Raw genomic sequence first — 17,258 nt, forward strand, 5'->3', positions numbered from 1 at the left:
TAGGTTATCTGGTCACCTGCTCGTATCCAGGGAGAAGTATCGCTTTGTCTGAAATGTTCCACAGCATTAAATTAAAATATTACTTGCATTTATTCAGTTACAGGATTTGAATGTCTTGATTTCAGCAATAGCGTTTCCATGGAGACGGCCTTCCACCAGAAAAGTTACACAGCGCACCTCCAAGTCAAGTTCAGGTCGAGTTAACTGTTTGACAGAGCGAGATTTTCTCTTTTCAGACAAAACTAGGTCTATATCAGGTTTAAACCAGAACTAAACCAGGACTATAGCGGTATTCTATCCAGACTAACCTAGATCTATATCAGGTTCAAATAACAGCAAAAATCAGGACTAAATGAGAACTAAATCAGGATTATTTTGGTATTATTTCCTGATGAACCAAGGTCTATATCGGGTTCAAACCAGAACTAAACCAGGACTAATACAGTATTATATCCAGACTAACCTGAGTCTGTATTAGGTTCAAACCAGGGCAAAAACAAGACTTAACCAGAACTAAAACCAAAACTAAAAGAAGACTACGCTACAGTACTGTATCCAGACCAACTAAGATCTATATCAGGTTCAAACAAGAGCAAAACCAGGACTATTATTGTATTATAAACACACTGACCTAGATCTGTATCCAGTTCAAATCAGTGCAAAAACAAGACTAAACCAGAACTAAAAGAGGACTACAGCGGTATTGTATCCAGACTAACTAAGATCTATATCAGGTTCAAACCAGAACTAAACCAAGACTAAACCAGAACTAAACCAGGACTATTGTTGTATTATAACCACACTAACCTAGATCTGTGTCAGGTTAAAACCAGGGCAAAAAAAACAAAACGGACTAAACCAGAACTAAACCAGGACAATTGTTGTATTATAACCACACTAACCTAGATCTGTGTCAGGTTAAAACCAGGGCAAAAAAAAACAGGAGTAAACCAGAATTAAACCAGGACTACGCTGGTATTGAATCCAGACTAACCTAGATCTATATCAGGTTCAAACCAGGGCAAAAAACAGGACTAAACCAGAACTAAAAGAGGACTACAGCGGTATTGTATCCAGACTAAGATCTATATCAGGTTCCAACAAAGGCAAAAAAACAGGACTAAACCAGAACTAAACCAGGACTACACCGGTATTCTATCCAGACTAACCTAGATGTCCATCAGGTTCAAACAAGGTGTGTAAAACAGGACTAAACAGGAACTAAACCAGGACTAAAAGAGGACTATTATTGTATTATAACCACACTGACCTAGATCTGTATCAGGCTCAAATCAGTGCAAAAACAGGACTAAACCAGAACTAAACCAGGACTACACCGGTATTCTATCCAGACTAACCTAGATGTCCATCAGGTTCAAACAAGGGTGTAAAACAGGACTAAACCAGAACTAAACCAGGACTAAAAGAGGACTATTATTGTATTATAACCACACTGACCTAGATCTGTATCAGGCTCAAATCAGTGCAAAAACAGGACTAAACCAGAACTAAACCAGGACTACGCTGGTATTGAATCCAGACTAACCTAGATCTATATCAGGTTCAAACCAGGGCAAAAAAACAGGACTAAACCAGAACTAAAAGAGGACTACAGCGGTATTGTATCCAGACTAAGATCTATATCAGGTTCCAACAAAGGCAAAAAAACAGGACTAAACCAGAACTAAACCAGGACTACACCGGTATTCTATCCAGACTAACCTAGATGTCCATCAGGTTCAAACAAGGGTGTAAAAGCGGAAATGGCGCAAGTCAAACCTCCAGGTTCATTATGAGATTTACAGAGGAACAATGCATATGTACAACTACACTTTGAGTAAAACAAGAGAGAAGTATTTTTCGGACATTATTGGTAATTGCAGTAACAACTCTCGTGTCCTGTTTGCAACAGTGAACAGATTAACAAACCCTCCAGCTCCACTGCCACTAGAACTAATTTCCACATCTAAATGTAATGAGTTTGCAGTTTTCTTTAATGACAAAGTTCAGGGCATCAAAAATGCCATCAATTCCACAACACAAATAACAAGCATGCAGCCACAGAGACACTTAGAGCTGAATCACTTTGCACCTGTAACTGACAAAACTGTTTTAGAGATCGTTACCAGTCTGAGTTCATCTACTTGCTGCCTGGACATGTTACCCACTAGATTTCTAAAGTCCGTCCTCAACAGTTTTACTTTCACCACTCACTCACATAGTTAACATGTCACTTCAATCTGGAACATTCCCAAATGCGTTGAAAACTGCGGTCATTAAGCCTCTCCTAAAGAAGAGCAGTCTTGATGCCACAGTACTGAACAATTTCCGACCCATCTCAAATCTGCCGTTTTTTGGCAAAGTCCTTGAAAAAGCTGTTTACCAACAGCTTACGAATTTTCTCCAAATGAACAACTCCTTTGATGTTTTCCAGTCAGGTTTTAGAGCCCACCACAGCACTGAGACTGCTCTTATCAAGGTGACAAATGACATCCGCCTGAACACTGATGCAGGCAAAGTCTCAGTCTTGATCCTGTTAGATCTGAGTGCTGCTTTTGACACTGTCGATCATGGGATCCTCTTACAGAGACTAGAGGACTGGGTGGGCATCTCTGGTACTGTACTAAACTGGTTCAAGTCCTATCTAGAAGACAGGAAGTATTTTGTTGAAATTGGAAACTGTGTCTCAGATGACATGGCCCTGACCTGTGGGGTGCCTCAGGGGTCAATCCTGGGCCCCCTGTTGTTCAATCTCTACATGCTGCCATTAGGCCAGTTAATAAGCAGCAATAACGTGTCGTACCATAATTATGCAGACGACACTCAGATCTACGTCTCTCTGGCAGCAGGAGACTATGGACCAGTGGAGTCACTTGGTCACTGCATCCAACAGATCAGTGTGTGGATGCAAAACAACTTTCTCCAGCTAAACTCTGACAAGACTGAAGTCATAGTCTTTTGGTCCACAGAAACAAAGGGACAGTGTCAGCAGTCACCTCCAGTCTCTCGCTCTAAAACCTTCAAATCAGGCAAGAAATCTAGGGGTAATAATGGACTCAGACTTGAACTTTAACAGTCACATAAAATCAATAACATCTGCAGCCTTTTACCATCTAAAAAACATAGCAAAAATCAAAGGTTTACTGTCTAAATCAGACTTGGAGAAACTTATCCATGCATTTGTCTCCAGTAGGTTAGACTACTGTAATGGTCTGCTCACTGGTCTCTCCAAACGAGCTGTGAGACGCTGCAGAACATCCAGAACATCCAGAACGCTGCAGCTCGGGTCCTTACTCGAACTAGGAAGTACGAGCACATAAGTCCTGTGCTCAGGTCTCTGCACTGGCTTCCTGTGCCTCAGAGAATAGACTTTAAAGCAGCTCTGCTTGTGTGCAAGTCTCTCCATGGCCGAGCACCAAAGTACATCTGTGACATGTTAGTGTCATATGAACCATCTCGCACTCTGAGGACCTCAGGGACCGGCCTCCTGCTGGTGCCCAGAGTCAGAACTAAACAAGGGGAGTCAGCGTTTCAGGTTCATGCAGCTAAAACCTGGAACAGTCTTCCTGAACATGTGAGACAGACCTCTTCTGTGACGCTGTTTAAATCCAGACTCAAAACATTTCTGTTTAACTGTGCATATAACTGAAAGGTTTTCATTCCGCACTCTTCTCTCCAATTTATGTCTCTCTTTTTTAATTTTAATCTTCATGATTATTTATGTTTTGATTTGTTTTTATTATGATTTTAATGTATTTCTTATTCTGTAAAGCACTTTGAATTACTTTGTGTACGAATTGTGCTATACAAATAAACTTGCCTTGCCTTGCCTAAAACAGGACTAAACAGGAACTAAACCAGGACTAAAAGAGGACTATTACTGTATTATAACCACACTGACCTAGATCTGTATCAGGCTCAAATCAGTGCAAAAACAGGACTAAACCAGAACTAAACCAGGACTACGCTGGTATTGAATCCAGACTAACCTAGATCTATATCAGGTTCAAACCAGGGCAAAAAAACAGGACTAAACCAGAACTAAACCAGGACTAATTACACACAGACAAAGGCAGATGTATATCAGGTTCAAACCAGGACCAAACAAAGACAAAACCAGCCTCAAACCAGACTTTACGTAAACTGTGCCAAAAATATAACATCATTCTGCCGAAAACTTCCAGGAATTTGTTTTTTGTTTTGGCCTTTTTGGTTTTCTTAAGAGCAAAGGTGACATTTTGAGCCGAGACATGATTGTAGATAAAGTTGTGCAGAACCGCGAGCAGACGGGACGGGGTTTGTGTGCAAAAGTGCATGGAGTCGAGGCTCATATGCACAAGAAAATCGACGGTGGTTTCAGAAAGAATCTTCAATTCGAGAAACTGAAACCACAAAGTCAAAGTGCGAGAGGAGGCAGCAGCACAGAGCGGGGCAAAACACACGGGTTAAGTCTGATTAAATGTGATAGGATCATTTCACACTTAAATATTATTAGAAAACTTAGTCACTGTTTACTTTCAGTTCAATTTTTTGTTTTCATAATTTACTGTAGTAGTAGTAATAGTAGGAGTAGTTTGGGCTGCAGTATGATACATATCTCAATACAGTGCACTTTCAATTTAGTACGATATATTTCAATAAAAAATAAAGGTTAAATTGGTCTATGTTGAACCACTTCTTTTGCAAAGTTCATATGAAACACAAACATTTTACTCATCAAAACAGCGAAAATGTCAAATGTGTTGCGTAAATGAGTTTCCTTCCTGTAAACAAGCAACAAAACTGCAGCCCTGGAACAAAATAATTTAGTAAAATGTATCAAAAAATACTCTTGGCGATTAGGGTTGTGTACATTCAGAAGTTGCCGATACGATACATACCTCGATACAAAGGCCATGATACGATACATACCTCGATACAAAGGCCATGATACGATACAAAGGCCACGATATGATACATACTTCGATACAAATGCCACGATATGATACATACTTCGATACAAATGCCACGATATGATACATACTTCGATACAAATGCCACGATATGATACATACTTCGATACAAAGACCACGATATGATACATGTCTCAATACAAAGGCCATGATACAATACATATCTCAGTACAGTGGGATTTCGATTCAGTTCGATACGATATATTTCAAATCAATTAGATACGGTTCAATAAAAGTGTCTTTGTTAAACCACTTCTTGTGCAAAGTGAATATGAAACACAAACATTTTAATCATCAAAATGGCAAAAATGGCAAATGTGTTGCATAAACGAACAAGCAACAAAACTGTAGCTGTAACAAAATAATTTTGTAAAATATACAAAAAAATACTCTTGGCGATATATTGATACAGCAGCCCACGATATCGATACTGTATCATTACATTAAACGGTACGATATATTGATATTTCACTATTTCAATATTTTTGCACACCCCTAGTAGTAGTAGTAGTAGTAGTAGTAGTAGTAGTAGTAGTAGTAGTAGCAGCTAATATTGCTGATACACTACATGCGTCCATAGAGACAAGCTAAGGAGATGGACATTTGAGGTGCTATAAGTTTTTTTTTTACACCATATATGGTAGAAAATGTGGCAAAACATCTTCAGAGGAAATACTTTAAGGCAGACAATTCAAACTGAGGCCCGGGGGCAAAATTTGGCTCGTGATATAATTATATTTGGCCCACAAGATCATTTCAAATATGTATTAGAGCTGGACCGCTGGCTACAGATCGACTATAGAAACATTATTTATTTAAAATGTTGTTACTATTTTATATTTTGCTTGTTCTGGATTCAGTGTTTAATCAAAACAATTATTAAACATTTACTTTAATAAGAAAAGGTTTAACATTACATATCTTGAAAGAAGAAAAACATGGAGATGTTGTTGAAATTTTTCAATAAATATTCAGTTTGGGCCACGACTTAGTCCCAGTTTTTAATTTCGGCCCTCTGTGAATTTGAGTTTGACGTCCCTGCTTTAAGGGAATGAACACATGAGGGAGTGATGTGAAATGTTTCTTTTTCTCATATCCATGGAGACAAAGGTGCAAATGGGCAAAAAGGCCAGATAAAGAGACAGCTACGGACATTTGAGACGCTACGGGTTTTTTACACCATATGTGGCAGCAAATGTGGCAGAAGACCTTCCAGAAGAAACACTTTGAGAGAATAGACCATTTAATCAACGACCGAAACGCCAGAGTGGAGTAAGAACGAGGCCTTTCCTGTTCCCTGTGACGCTGCAGGACACAGAGGAGGAACATTTTTGTCTCTTCCACAGATCTGCTGACCCTCCCTGACCGGTCCTCCTGCGCTGAGACGCAAAGGTAAAGACGCGCGGAGGAAACGTGGCAGCAGCAAAACTTGAATTTTCCTCTGGATAGATAAAGTCTCTCTCTCTTTCTGTTGGTTTTTGTTGTTTTTGTTTACCATTTTCTACATTTTATATACACATGGAAGTCTTCTGTGTGTATATAAAATGTAGAAAGTGGTAAAAATAAGCAAAAAATATATATAAATGAGGGTGTGTCTTTGGACTGATAGTGTGTGTGGTTTGCAGAAGTGCGTCAAATGTGGATGTGGTTTTGCCCGATAAATAAAATTAGGGAACAAATATGTCATTGTATTTTACCTGATGTCGTTTGTTGAATGGTGGGAAATAAAATCAGCAAGAGGAAGATGTTTGGGAAAAAAACACACAGAACAGATGATCAAGCCACAGATAAAGAAAGAGAAAGAAGAGGGAAGAGAGAGAAAGAGAAAGAGAGAGCGCAGCGGGAAGAGAGAAAGAAAGGGGGAGTAGAGAGAGAAGGGAGAGACACACACACACACAGACAGAGAGAGAAGAGAGAGAGCAGGGCAGGGGGAGAGAGGGAGAGAGAGAGAAGGGGGGCAGAGAGACAGAGAGTGAGAGAGAGAGAGAAAGGGGGAGCAAAGGGAGAGAGAGAAGAGAGACAGGGGCAGAAAGGAGAAAGAAGGAGAGTGAGAGAGGTAGAGAGAGAGAAAAGGGGAGCAGAGAGAGGGGAGAGAGAAAAGAGACAGTGGCAGAGAGGAGAGAGTGGAAGAGAGAGAGGGGTGGGAGAGAGGGAGAGACACACACACACAGAAAGAGAGAGAGAGAGAGAAAGGGAGCAGAGAGGGAGAGAAAGAGTGAGAGAAGAGAGAGACGGTGGCAGAGAGGAGAGAGAGGAAGAGAAAGATTGGGGAGAGAGGGAGAGGAGAGGGAGAGAGACAGAGAGAGAGAAGAGAGAGCGGGGCAGAGAGGAGAGAGAGAGAGACACACACACAGAGAGAGAGAGAGAGAGAGAGAGAGAAAGAAAGAAAGAGAGAAAGGGGGAGCAGCAAAGGGAGAGAGAGAGAAGAGAGACAGTGGCAGAGAGGAGAGAGAGGAAGAGAAAGAAAGAGGGAGAGAGAGAGAGAGAGGAGAGAGAGAGAGAGAGAGAAGAGAGACCGGGACAGAGAGGGGAGAGACACACACACACAGAGAGAAAGAGAAAGAGAGAAAGGGGGAGCAGAGAGAGGAGAGAAAGAGAGTGTGAGAGATGGTGGCAGAGAGGAGAGAGGTAGAGAGAGAGAGAGAGAGAGAGAGAGAGAAAAGTGGAGCAGAGCGAAAGGGAGAGAGAAGAGAGACGGTGGCAGAGAGGGGAGAGAGGGAGATAGAGAGAAGAGGGAGAGAGTGAGGGGAGAGAGGAGAGGTAGGGGGAGAGGTACAGACGGAAAGAGAGAAGAGGGGAGTAGAGAGAGAGAGAGAGAGAGAGAAAGAAAAGAGACACAGTGAGAATTAGAGAGGCAAAGAGGGGAGGGAAAGAGAGAGAGAGTGAGGGGAGAAGGAAAAAGAGGAGAGAGAAGAGGGAGAGAGGAAGAGGGATAGAAGTAAAGAGAGGAAAGGGAAGTACAGAGACAGAGAGAAGAAGAAGAAGAAGAGAGAGACAGAGACACAGAAACACAGAGAGACAGAGAGAGAGAGAGAGGGAGAGAGAGAGAGAGAGAGAGAGAGAGAGAGAGAGAGAGAGAGAGAGGGAAGAGAAAGGAAACTTGAGGGTGGGCAAAACGAGCTCGAGTTAAAACCACCACAGCAGCAAATTCAGTCAGACGACGACAGACAGAGAGAGAAAGAGGAGATACAAACACTTACTGATCTTTTATCAAAATGAACGATCAATTTGAATAAAAAAAAGTGATTTGGAGCAAAAGAGAGGACGCTGCAGGATTCTCTGACGACTAAAGGTGAGTTAAGAAAAACACTGAGGAGATAATAATTCACAATTTTATATCAGCCAAGGTTTATTTAACTTAATCTACGGCAAAAGTACACAACAGAATTTTTGTTTTTAGGGTGATTTTAAAGTGTACACTCATTTAAAGTCTCTGTAATTCATTTTTACTGCGTAAAAAAAAAAAAAAAAGAAGTTAATTTGAAACAGTTTGCAGTGGTCCAAAGTTATTCCTCAGTTGCTTTATGCACTCAGAACATCGTAATTATTCACCACGATGAGTTTATAATCGCTTTTGACAACTTTTAACTAACAAAACTATCATGCAAACAGCGCACTGCCTGATTCTCGGACACTACAACGCTTTATAATTCGATGGGAACAGCTCACAGCGGACTTATTTTGACCTCAAGAGCTGCTTTTACAACGTATCAGTACTGGAGAAGACAAAAAAAATGAAGTATAAGGTCTTTAAATGTCAAGTTGAACAGTTAAAATTGGATCTAAAACAGAAATTAAGCCAAACTAAGTCAAATTCTTCAAATGTTAGTAGTTCCGAGTCGTTTCTTTTCATTACATTTAGTCATTTTTTTGTCATTTTGCATGATTTGAATTGCAAATTATGTTTTAATAATAAGATTCTGCTCAAAGTTCACATTTTAAACATGCAAAAAAGAAAATAAAAAATTCTATATTACATAAAATTGACTCTCGTGAGCTTTAAGTCGTGTTATAATGTTGTTACTTCCTCAAAAACAGACCTGGAGTTGCGTTTTGTTTCATTCACATGTGTTTATTATTAGTCTGTCTACATTTCCAAAGCTCAAAATGCTCTGCTCCACCTTGTGATGTCACGAGGAGGTAGTTTTTTTTTTTCAAGTTGAACAGCTCCATTTACTAGGGATGGGCATTCGATTAAATTTTCTTAATCGATCGTCGGGAGAATTAACGATTAATCATTAACGTTTTTATATTAAAATGATCATCATTATTATTACTATCTGCACTACTAATCTGCATAAATAAATTCAACTTTACGACATATAAACCGTAACGACTCTAGAGCCACATCAGCCCGTTTGACATTATAATGTGTTTAATGCAGATTTGTGAAAGTCTCACAGAAACGAAACTTAAAACCACATGGCTCATTTGCATAAACTAAGCAAAAAAAAAAAAAAAACAGCTCTTGTGGCTGATGCGGTTTAACTTCTGTCGGACTAAAAGACACGATTCAGTGGAATACAGGTTAGGGTGACTGTATTTGCATTTGTCAAAACCAAAACACTGTACGCTGTGCACCCACTCCCACTTGTCTCGACCGGGACGGAAAGCGTGGAATTTCTTCTACAAGTCTTCGTTAAATGCGCATTTCTGCTTTGGCATGTTGCAGGCTCACCGACTGTTTGTGTCTCGCTCCTTCTGATGCACGGAGCTACGAGGACGTTCAGTTTAATGCCCCAATGAAAGGAAATGAAAACCTGAACATTTGCATCACTTTATAAAAAAACTAAACAAACAGATGGCCAGAACAGGACGTGGAAAACTGACATGTCCGGGAAAAAACGGACGTTTGGCCACCCTACGCTACGCACAGCAACCTACATTCGGTTTGTCGATTAAAAATGAACGTAATCGACGAAATTCTTAATGATCAATTATCGATTAATCGACTAATCGTGCCCATCCCTACTGTTTACCTTTCGTTCAGTAGAGATTGGCAACTCCAGAGCTGAAATTATCCAAATTATTCTAGTTAAAATGCAAGTTTGAGAGAAGAACTCAGCCTAAACGTGACTGAAACAAAACAAAAAAAAAACACAACTCCAGGTTTGTTTGCGATGACGAAACAACACGACAGCAGATCGGAAAATAGTGTAACATCAGCGCTATAAACAATTCAGCGATATGTTTTCAAACCCTCAGCAACATCTGCCCGCAGTGCATTTGAGTCATGAATAAATAGTTCCTTCCTTTTTCTTGAAATTTCATCACTGAACTTCTTGTTTCTAAACTCGCAGCTGATTTTGACCACAACGCCGCATTCCGACTCGACCGGGCCTCGCAGAATATACACTTTTATGCAACAGAATCGAACAGGAACTTCGACCGCGGTTAACCAGGTGCACATCAAGAGCTTTTAAAACACGTCATTTATGATAAAGCCTGCAAAAAGCAAAATAATATTCTAAAAGGTCAGAAAGATATTACGCAAAATGTACTCTTCTGACCTTTAAGCCGTGCCTCGTCGAAGACAGAGCTGGAGTTTTGTGTTTTGTTTCATTTGCACGTTTGAGTCATTTGTTATTCATCTGACTACATCTCTACAGCTCTAAATGCTCAGTTTTCACACTCTGTTTTCACACTCTGTTCTCACCTGGTTTAGACCTTATTTAGACCTGGTTTAGTCCTGGTTGAGTTTTGGTGTAGCACTTGCTAAATCCTGCTTTCGCCTTGGTTCAGACCCGTTTCAGACCTGTTTCAAACTTGGTTCAGAACTGGTTCAGACTGTATTTAGTCCTGGGTTTAGTCCTGCTTCAAGCCTGGGTTTAGTCCTAGCTCAAACTTGGCTGAGTCCTGGCTAAGACCTAGTTTAGACCTAGTTTAGGCCTAGTTTTGACTTAGTTTTGATCTAGTTTAGGCCTAGTTTTGACTTAGTTTTGACCTAGTTTTGGTATGTTTTGGCCTAGTTTTGAGCTAGTTTGGACCTAGTTTAGACATGGTTTTGACCTAGTTTAGGCCTACTTTAGACCTAGTTTTAACCTAGTTTTGGTCTAGGTTTAGCCTAGTTTGGAGATAGTTTGGATATAGTTTGGACCTAGTTTAGATATAGTTTTGACCTAGTTTAGATGTAGTTTTGACCTAGTTTAGATGTAGTTTTGACCTAGTTTAGATGTAGTTTTGACCTAGTTTAGATGTAGTTTTGGCCTAGTTTAGATGTAGTTTTGACCTAGTTTAGGCCTATGTTTGGCCTAATTTGGAGATAGTTTGGAGATAGTTTTGACCTAGTTTAGATGTAGTTTTGACCTATTTTAGGCCTACTTTAGACCTAGTTTTAACCTAGTTTTGGCCTAGGTTTGGCCTAATTTGGAGATAGTTTGGACCTAGTTTAGACCTAGCTTTGACCTAGTTTAAATGTAGTTTTGACCTAGTTTAGGCCTACTTTAGACCTAGTTTTAACCTAGTTTTGACTTAGTTTGGACCTAGTTTAGGCCTAGTTTGAAACTAGTTTGCACCTAGTTTAGATGTAGTTTTGACCTAGTTTTGACCTAGTTTGGATCTAGTTTAGACCTAGTTTTGACTTAGTTTGGACCTAGTTTAGGCCTAGTTTTGGCCTAGTTTGGAGCTAGTTTGCACCTAGTTTAGATGTAGTTTTGACCTAGTTTGCACCTAGTTTGGAGCTAGTTTGGACCTGGTTTAGACATAGTTTTGACCAGTTTAGGCCTAGTTTAATCTTAGTTTAGTCCTGGTTCAGTCCTAATATTCTCAAAGGTCGTAAAATATCACACAAAATGTACTCTTGTGACCTTTATGCCGTGTTATAATGTCTCATTATCTCGTCACAATCAGACCTGGAGTTGTGTTTTGTTTCATTCACGTGTGTTTTTGAGTCATTTATTATTCATCCTTCTACATCTCTAAAGGTGTAAATGCTCTGTAGTTTCACAGCTCACAACTTTTAACTTTAATTCAGTGGAGATTGGCAACTCCAGGGCTGAATTTATTATTATTAGAAAGAAGAACTCAGCCTAAATATTCAGCGTTTGTGATTTACCATGTGTGAAGGAAAGAAAACACAACTCCAGGTCTGTTTGTGATGAGGAAACAACATTCACTGCAAAAAAAAAACAAACAAAAAATCTAGCCAAGTTAAGATGACTTGAATTAGGAAAGTTTTATCACGATTTAAGTAAATTTCACTGCCAGTGGAATAAGACTTTTGTACGTAAAATATAAAAACACATCTTGCTAAACTGAAAATGATACAAACAACTTTTTGCGCTTAAAATAAGAAACAAAATCAAATGTTGCTTGAATTACGAAAAACACACTTATCCCACTGGCAAATAATTTTACTTCTCAAGCTAAATAAACTCAAATAAAGTAAAATATTCTTAATTTATGTCATTTTTAACTTACCTAGATAATCTGCACCGTTGCCATGGCGATTAACAAATTAAATCAACTTATTTTATCTTTAAAAAGCAAATATTATTACGTTGATCTATATCGCAAAAAACACAAAACAAAGTATAGCAAAATAACAGCAAAGCTACTCCAACCCTCTGAATTCCACTATTTGTTTGTTTTTTAAAGCTGCACTATGTAACTTTTTGGAAATATATAACTGAGTTGATTTGAATGTTCCGCAATAGGGCCGTAAAAAAGACAGATTTTAATAATAATGTTTCTTTTAAGTCCTATTTAAGTCTATGTTGTGGTATTATTTTCACACAGTTTGACTCGTAAGTGAATGAATGTAGATTTTGTTTTTAATTTAACTGAAAACCCCAAAGTACAGTCACTCATTTCTTCTTTATAAAAACATTTCTTCTGATTAATCTGTGGGTCTTTTGTGCAGAGGTGAAGAAGTGCCTTTTGTAAATACCAACGGGTGATTTCCCGTTTAACTTCAACGCGACCTTCAAGAGCTTAGTCACCACATTTGAATCTTACTCAAGCGTAAGCAACTTTAGTCTGGGTTCAGGTCAGGGTTAGTCTGGATTTATATCTGGTTTAGAACTGATTCTGATTTTGAGCTGGTTTTGAGCTGGTTTTGACCTGATGCTGACCTGATTTTGACCTGGTTTCAACTTTTGTTTTCGACCTGGTTTAAACCTGATTCAGACCTGATTTAATCCTGGTTTAGATCTGGTTTAGACCTGGTTTAAACCTGGTTTAGACCTGATTTAGATCTGATTTAGACCTGGTTCATACCTGTTTTAGACCTGGTTTAAACCATGTTGACCTTGTTCAGTCCTGGTTAAGTCTTTGACCTTGTTCAGTCCTGGTTAAGTCTTGGTTCAGGCCTCGTTTAGACCTTGTTTAGACAGTGTTTAGTCCTGGTTGAGTGATGGTTTAGCACTTGCTAAATCCTGCTTTAGACTTGGTTTAGACCTGTTTCAGACTTGGTTCAGAACTGGTTCAGATCAAGTTACAATCTAGTTCAGACCTGGTTCAGACACTATTTAGTCCTGGGTTTAGTCCTGCTTCAGGCCTGGGTTTAGTCCTAGATCAGTCTTGGCTCAGTCCTGGCTAACACCTAGTTTAGACCTAGTTTAGATCTAGTTCTGACCTGGTTTAGACCTGGTTTAGACCTAGTTTTGACCTAGTTTAGATCTAGTTTAGACCTAGTTTAGACCTGGTTTAGACCTAGTTTAGACCTAGTTTAGATCTAGTTTAGACCTGATTTAGACCTGGTTTAGACCTAGTTTTGACCTAGTTTAGATCTAGTTTAGACCTAGTTTAGACCTGATTTAGACCTGGTTTAGACCTAGTTTTGACCTAGTTTAGACCTAGTTTTGACCTAGTTTAGATCTAGTTTAGACTTAGTTTATACCTGGTTAAGACCTATTTTTGACCTGATTTAGACCTAGTTTTGACCTAGTTTAGACCTGATTTAGACCTAGTTTAATCTTAGTTTAGTCCTGGTTCAGTCCTAGTACTGACTTTTAAGCTACAAAAGTAAATTATGTAATTAAAAATTGTGTTGTAAATTGTGGAAAATATATATTTAATTCGCTAACTGAAATAACATTAAAAAGAAAATTGAAATTGCAAATTCATTTTCAAATTTTTTTTTACAAATTATTTAGACTTTTTTATTTGATAAGCTCCTGAACCGTTTTCATTTTGAACAACCCGTAGACCAAATTCACAAATTCACACCTACAACACAGCACTTACACATGTGCTACACAAATAAGCACGGTTTAGTTTGTGCATCAGAAACCAAGCGTGTATTTCTGAAGCCTAGAATAAAAAGTGTGAAGCTGCATAACTCAAATTACTGTTTCTGTTCCCCTTTTTAGAACCTGCCTACAGTTCTGCAAAATCCGCCGCCACAATGAACCTCAACTCAACTCACACCTTCAATTCTTCCATTTCCTCGATAATTTATTCAACCACCGACGCCACCTCCCTCTCCGCCAACCCGCCCCCCGTGTGCAACCAGCAAAACGAGGCTTTCAACTGGATCCTGGCCGTCGTCTACTCGCTGTTTTTCATTTTTGGACTTATCGGGAACCTCTTTGCATTGTGGGTGTTCATTTTCCTCCAAGCAAGTCGAAACTCGGTGCGGGTCTTTCTCATAAACTGCGCCGTGGCTGATCTGGTGCTGCTGGCCTGCTTGCCGTTTCGCATTTTCTACCACGCCAACGGAAATAAGTGGGTGCTCGGTTCGGTAGCGTGCAAGGCAGTCGGCAACTTGTTTTATATGAATATGTACATCAGCATCGCGCTTTTGGGCTGCATAAGTCTGGACCGGTATTTGAGATTAAGGGGAAAAGGGAGAGCGAAACGAGGCATTCGGATCCGTTTGTGCGGCAGAAGCTGGCCTTGGAGTTGGGTCGTCTGCACGTGTTTGTGGACTTTTTCCATCCTCGCCCTCGTCCCCATGATCGCGACGGCGGAAGATAAAGAATTTGACAACAAGTGTTTTCAGTATAAACCGCGGAACAAGGGAGCGAAAGGCAAAGCGTACTTCAACGGCGCTTTGGTGATAATGTTCTGGATCGTCTTCTTAACGATGATGGTTTCTTACGCGAGGGTGGCCGCGCAGTTGCTCAAAGTTTCGAGAGATAAACCGGACTTGCCCAACGCGCAACGGTACCAGCGAACGGCCAAAAAATCCTTCTTCGTTTTGTTTTTGTTTACGATATGCTTCGGGCCGTACCACGCGTTTCGCCCGATCTATATCTTTTCGCAACTTCAAGATATTTCCTGTGACTACATCCAGCTGATGAACCAATCCAACGAAGTCATGCTGTTGTTTTCGGCGTTCAACAGCTGCCTCGATCCGATCATGTACTTCATTCTGTCGGGATCGGTGAGGAAAACGGCGTTCAAAACTATAGGACGCGGATTCAGCGCTAGATTGGTGTCTCTGAACGACGCTACGTCCAACAGCTCCACCATAGACTACAGGAGGCAGTCGGTGCCGTTCGTCTCGCCCGGAAACGACTCGACACCTCGCAGCAGCGGGATCGTGAACAGCACGAGGAAGACCAGTTTAGTGACAGCGCACTATTCTGGAAACAAATGAGAACTGCGACGAAAGGACGATTTCTTAAAAGTGCACATCTAAACACCTCGATATGCTGTAAATAACCTGTGTGTAAAATAAATGTAATTGAAATTTAGGGGGTAATTTTGGTCGCTCGTGGTTTAGACCTGGTTCAGTCCTGGTTCAGTCCTGGTTCAATCCTGGTTCAGTCATGGTTCAGTCTTGGTTCAGTCCGGGTTTAGTCCTTGGTTCAGTCCTGGTTCAGTCCTGGTTCAGTCCTGTTTTAGTCCTGGTTCAGTCCTGTTTTAGTCCTGGTTCAGTCCTGGTTCAGTCCTGGTTCAGTCCTGTTTTAGTCCTGGTTCAGTCCTGGTTTAGTCCTTGGTTCAGTCCTGGTTTAGTCCTGGTTCAGTCCTGGTTCAGTCCTGTTTTAGTTCCTGGTTCAGTCCTGGTTTAGTTCCTTGGTTCAGTCCTGGTTCAGTCCTGGTTCAGTCCTGGTTCAGTCCTGGTTCAGTCCTGGTTTAGTCCTGGTTCAGTCCTGGTTCAGTCCTGGTTTAGTTCTGGATCAGTCCTGGTTCAGTCCTGGTTCAGTCCTGGTTTAGTCCTGTTCTGGATCAGTCCTGGTTCAGTCCTGGTTCAGTCCTGGTTCAGTCCTGGTTTAGTCCTGGTTAAAGGTCTTACATTGCGCAGAAACTTGGCTCTTGGGAGCTTTAAGTCGTGTTATAATGTTGTTTCCTCCTCGAAAACAGACCTGGAGTTGTGTTTTTAACTCTTCATTATTAGACTGTTTACATCTCCAAAGCTCAAAACGCTCCACCTTGTGATGTCATAACGTGGTAGTTTTCAAGTGAACAGCCCCTTTTACCTTTAGTTTAGCAGAGATCGGCAATTCTAGATCTGAAATTCATTCTGTGAAATCCACATGACTCTAGTGAAGTTGTGTGGAGTTTAAAAACACAATGGAGAACTTCCTGTACTACCACACAATGACATCACAAGGTGGAACAACTCCAGGTCTGTTTGTGATAAAAAAAAACAATATTAAGCGTAAAATGGTCCTGGTTTGTTCCTACTACAGTGTTATAACAAAGAGCAGTTTAGTGGCAGCTAGTTTAGTGGAGAACTACTTTGTAACTTCATATTTTATCTACTAATATATTTTTGTAAATACCAACTACTAACAAACAGTTTATTGTGTAAGTATGTAAAATAAATAAAGTTATACTGAAAAAAAATGTTTCTGTGTCTCATCATCTGATATTTTAAGTATCGAAGTACATTTCATAAAAGTGAATACAACTAAACTCGTCACAGAATATTTTACAAAATTAACTGGCATAGTCCCTGGTTCAGTCCTGGTTCAGTCCTGGTCAAGTTCCTGGTTTAGTTCCTGGTTTAGCCCCTGGTTGAGGTCCTGGTTCAGTTTTCTGACCTGATTTAGTCCATGATTTTTAGTCCTGGTTTAGTCCCAGGTTTAGAACTGGTTCAGTCCCTGGTTCAGTCCTCTTTTAGTCTTGCTTTAGTCCTCGATCAGTCCTGGTTCAGTCCCTGGTTCAGTCCTGCTTTAGTCCTGCTTTAGTCCTGCTTTAGTCCTGCTTTAGTCCTGGTTCAGTCCCTGGTTCAGTCCTGCTTTAGTCCTGCTTTAGTCCTGCTTTAGTCCTGCTTTCAGTCCCTGGTTCAGTCCCTGGTTCAGTCCTGCTTTAGTCCTGCTTTAGTCCTGCTTTAGTCCTGCTTTAGTCCTGGTTCAGTCCCTGGTTCAGTCCTGCTTTAGTCCTGCTTTAGTCCTGCTTTAGTCCTGCTTTAGT

General features: G+C 40.3%; 2 protein-coding genes across 5 annotated transcripts in view; one reads left to right on the plus strand and one right to left on the minus strand.

The window, feature by feature from the left end:
- The window catches only part of LOC110161073 (peripheral plasma membrane protein CASK), a 98,717-nt gene that overhangs the window by 45,981 nt on the left and 35,478 nt on the right, over nucleotides 1-17,258 (minus strand). The gene's annotated exons all lie outside the window — the stretch shown is intronic.
- Nucleotides 8,053-15,811, plus strand: LOC110161074 (probable G-protein coupled receptor 34). Its single transcript, XM_020925782.2, has 2 exons — nucleotides 8,053-8,244; nucleotides 14,264-15,811. Exon 2 carries the CDS (start codon nucleotides 14,299-14,301, stop codon nucleotides 15,493-15,495), a length of 1,197 nt encoding a protein of 398 aa, XP_020781441.1. The 5' UTR covers nucleotides 8,053-8,244; nucleotides 14,264-14,298; the 3' UTR covers nucleotides 15,496-15,811.

This window comes from Boleophthalmus pectinirostris, unplaced genomic scaffold (genome assembly GCF_026225935.1).
Source record: "Boleophthalmus pectinirostris isolate CB_2022bp ecotype Guang Dong unplaced genomic scaffold, ASM2622593v1 HiC_scaffold_11, whole genome shotgun sequence".
Classification (NCBI taxonomy): domain Eukaryota; kingdom Metazoa; phylum Chordata; class Actinopteri; order Gobiiformes; family Gobiidae; genus Boleophthalmus; species Boleophthalmus pectinirostris.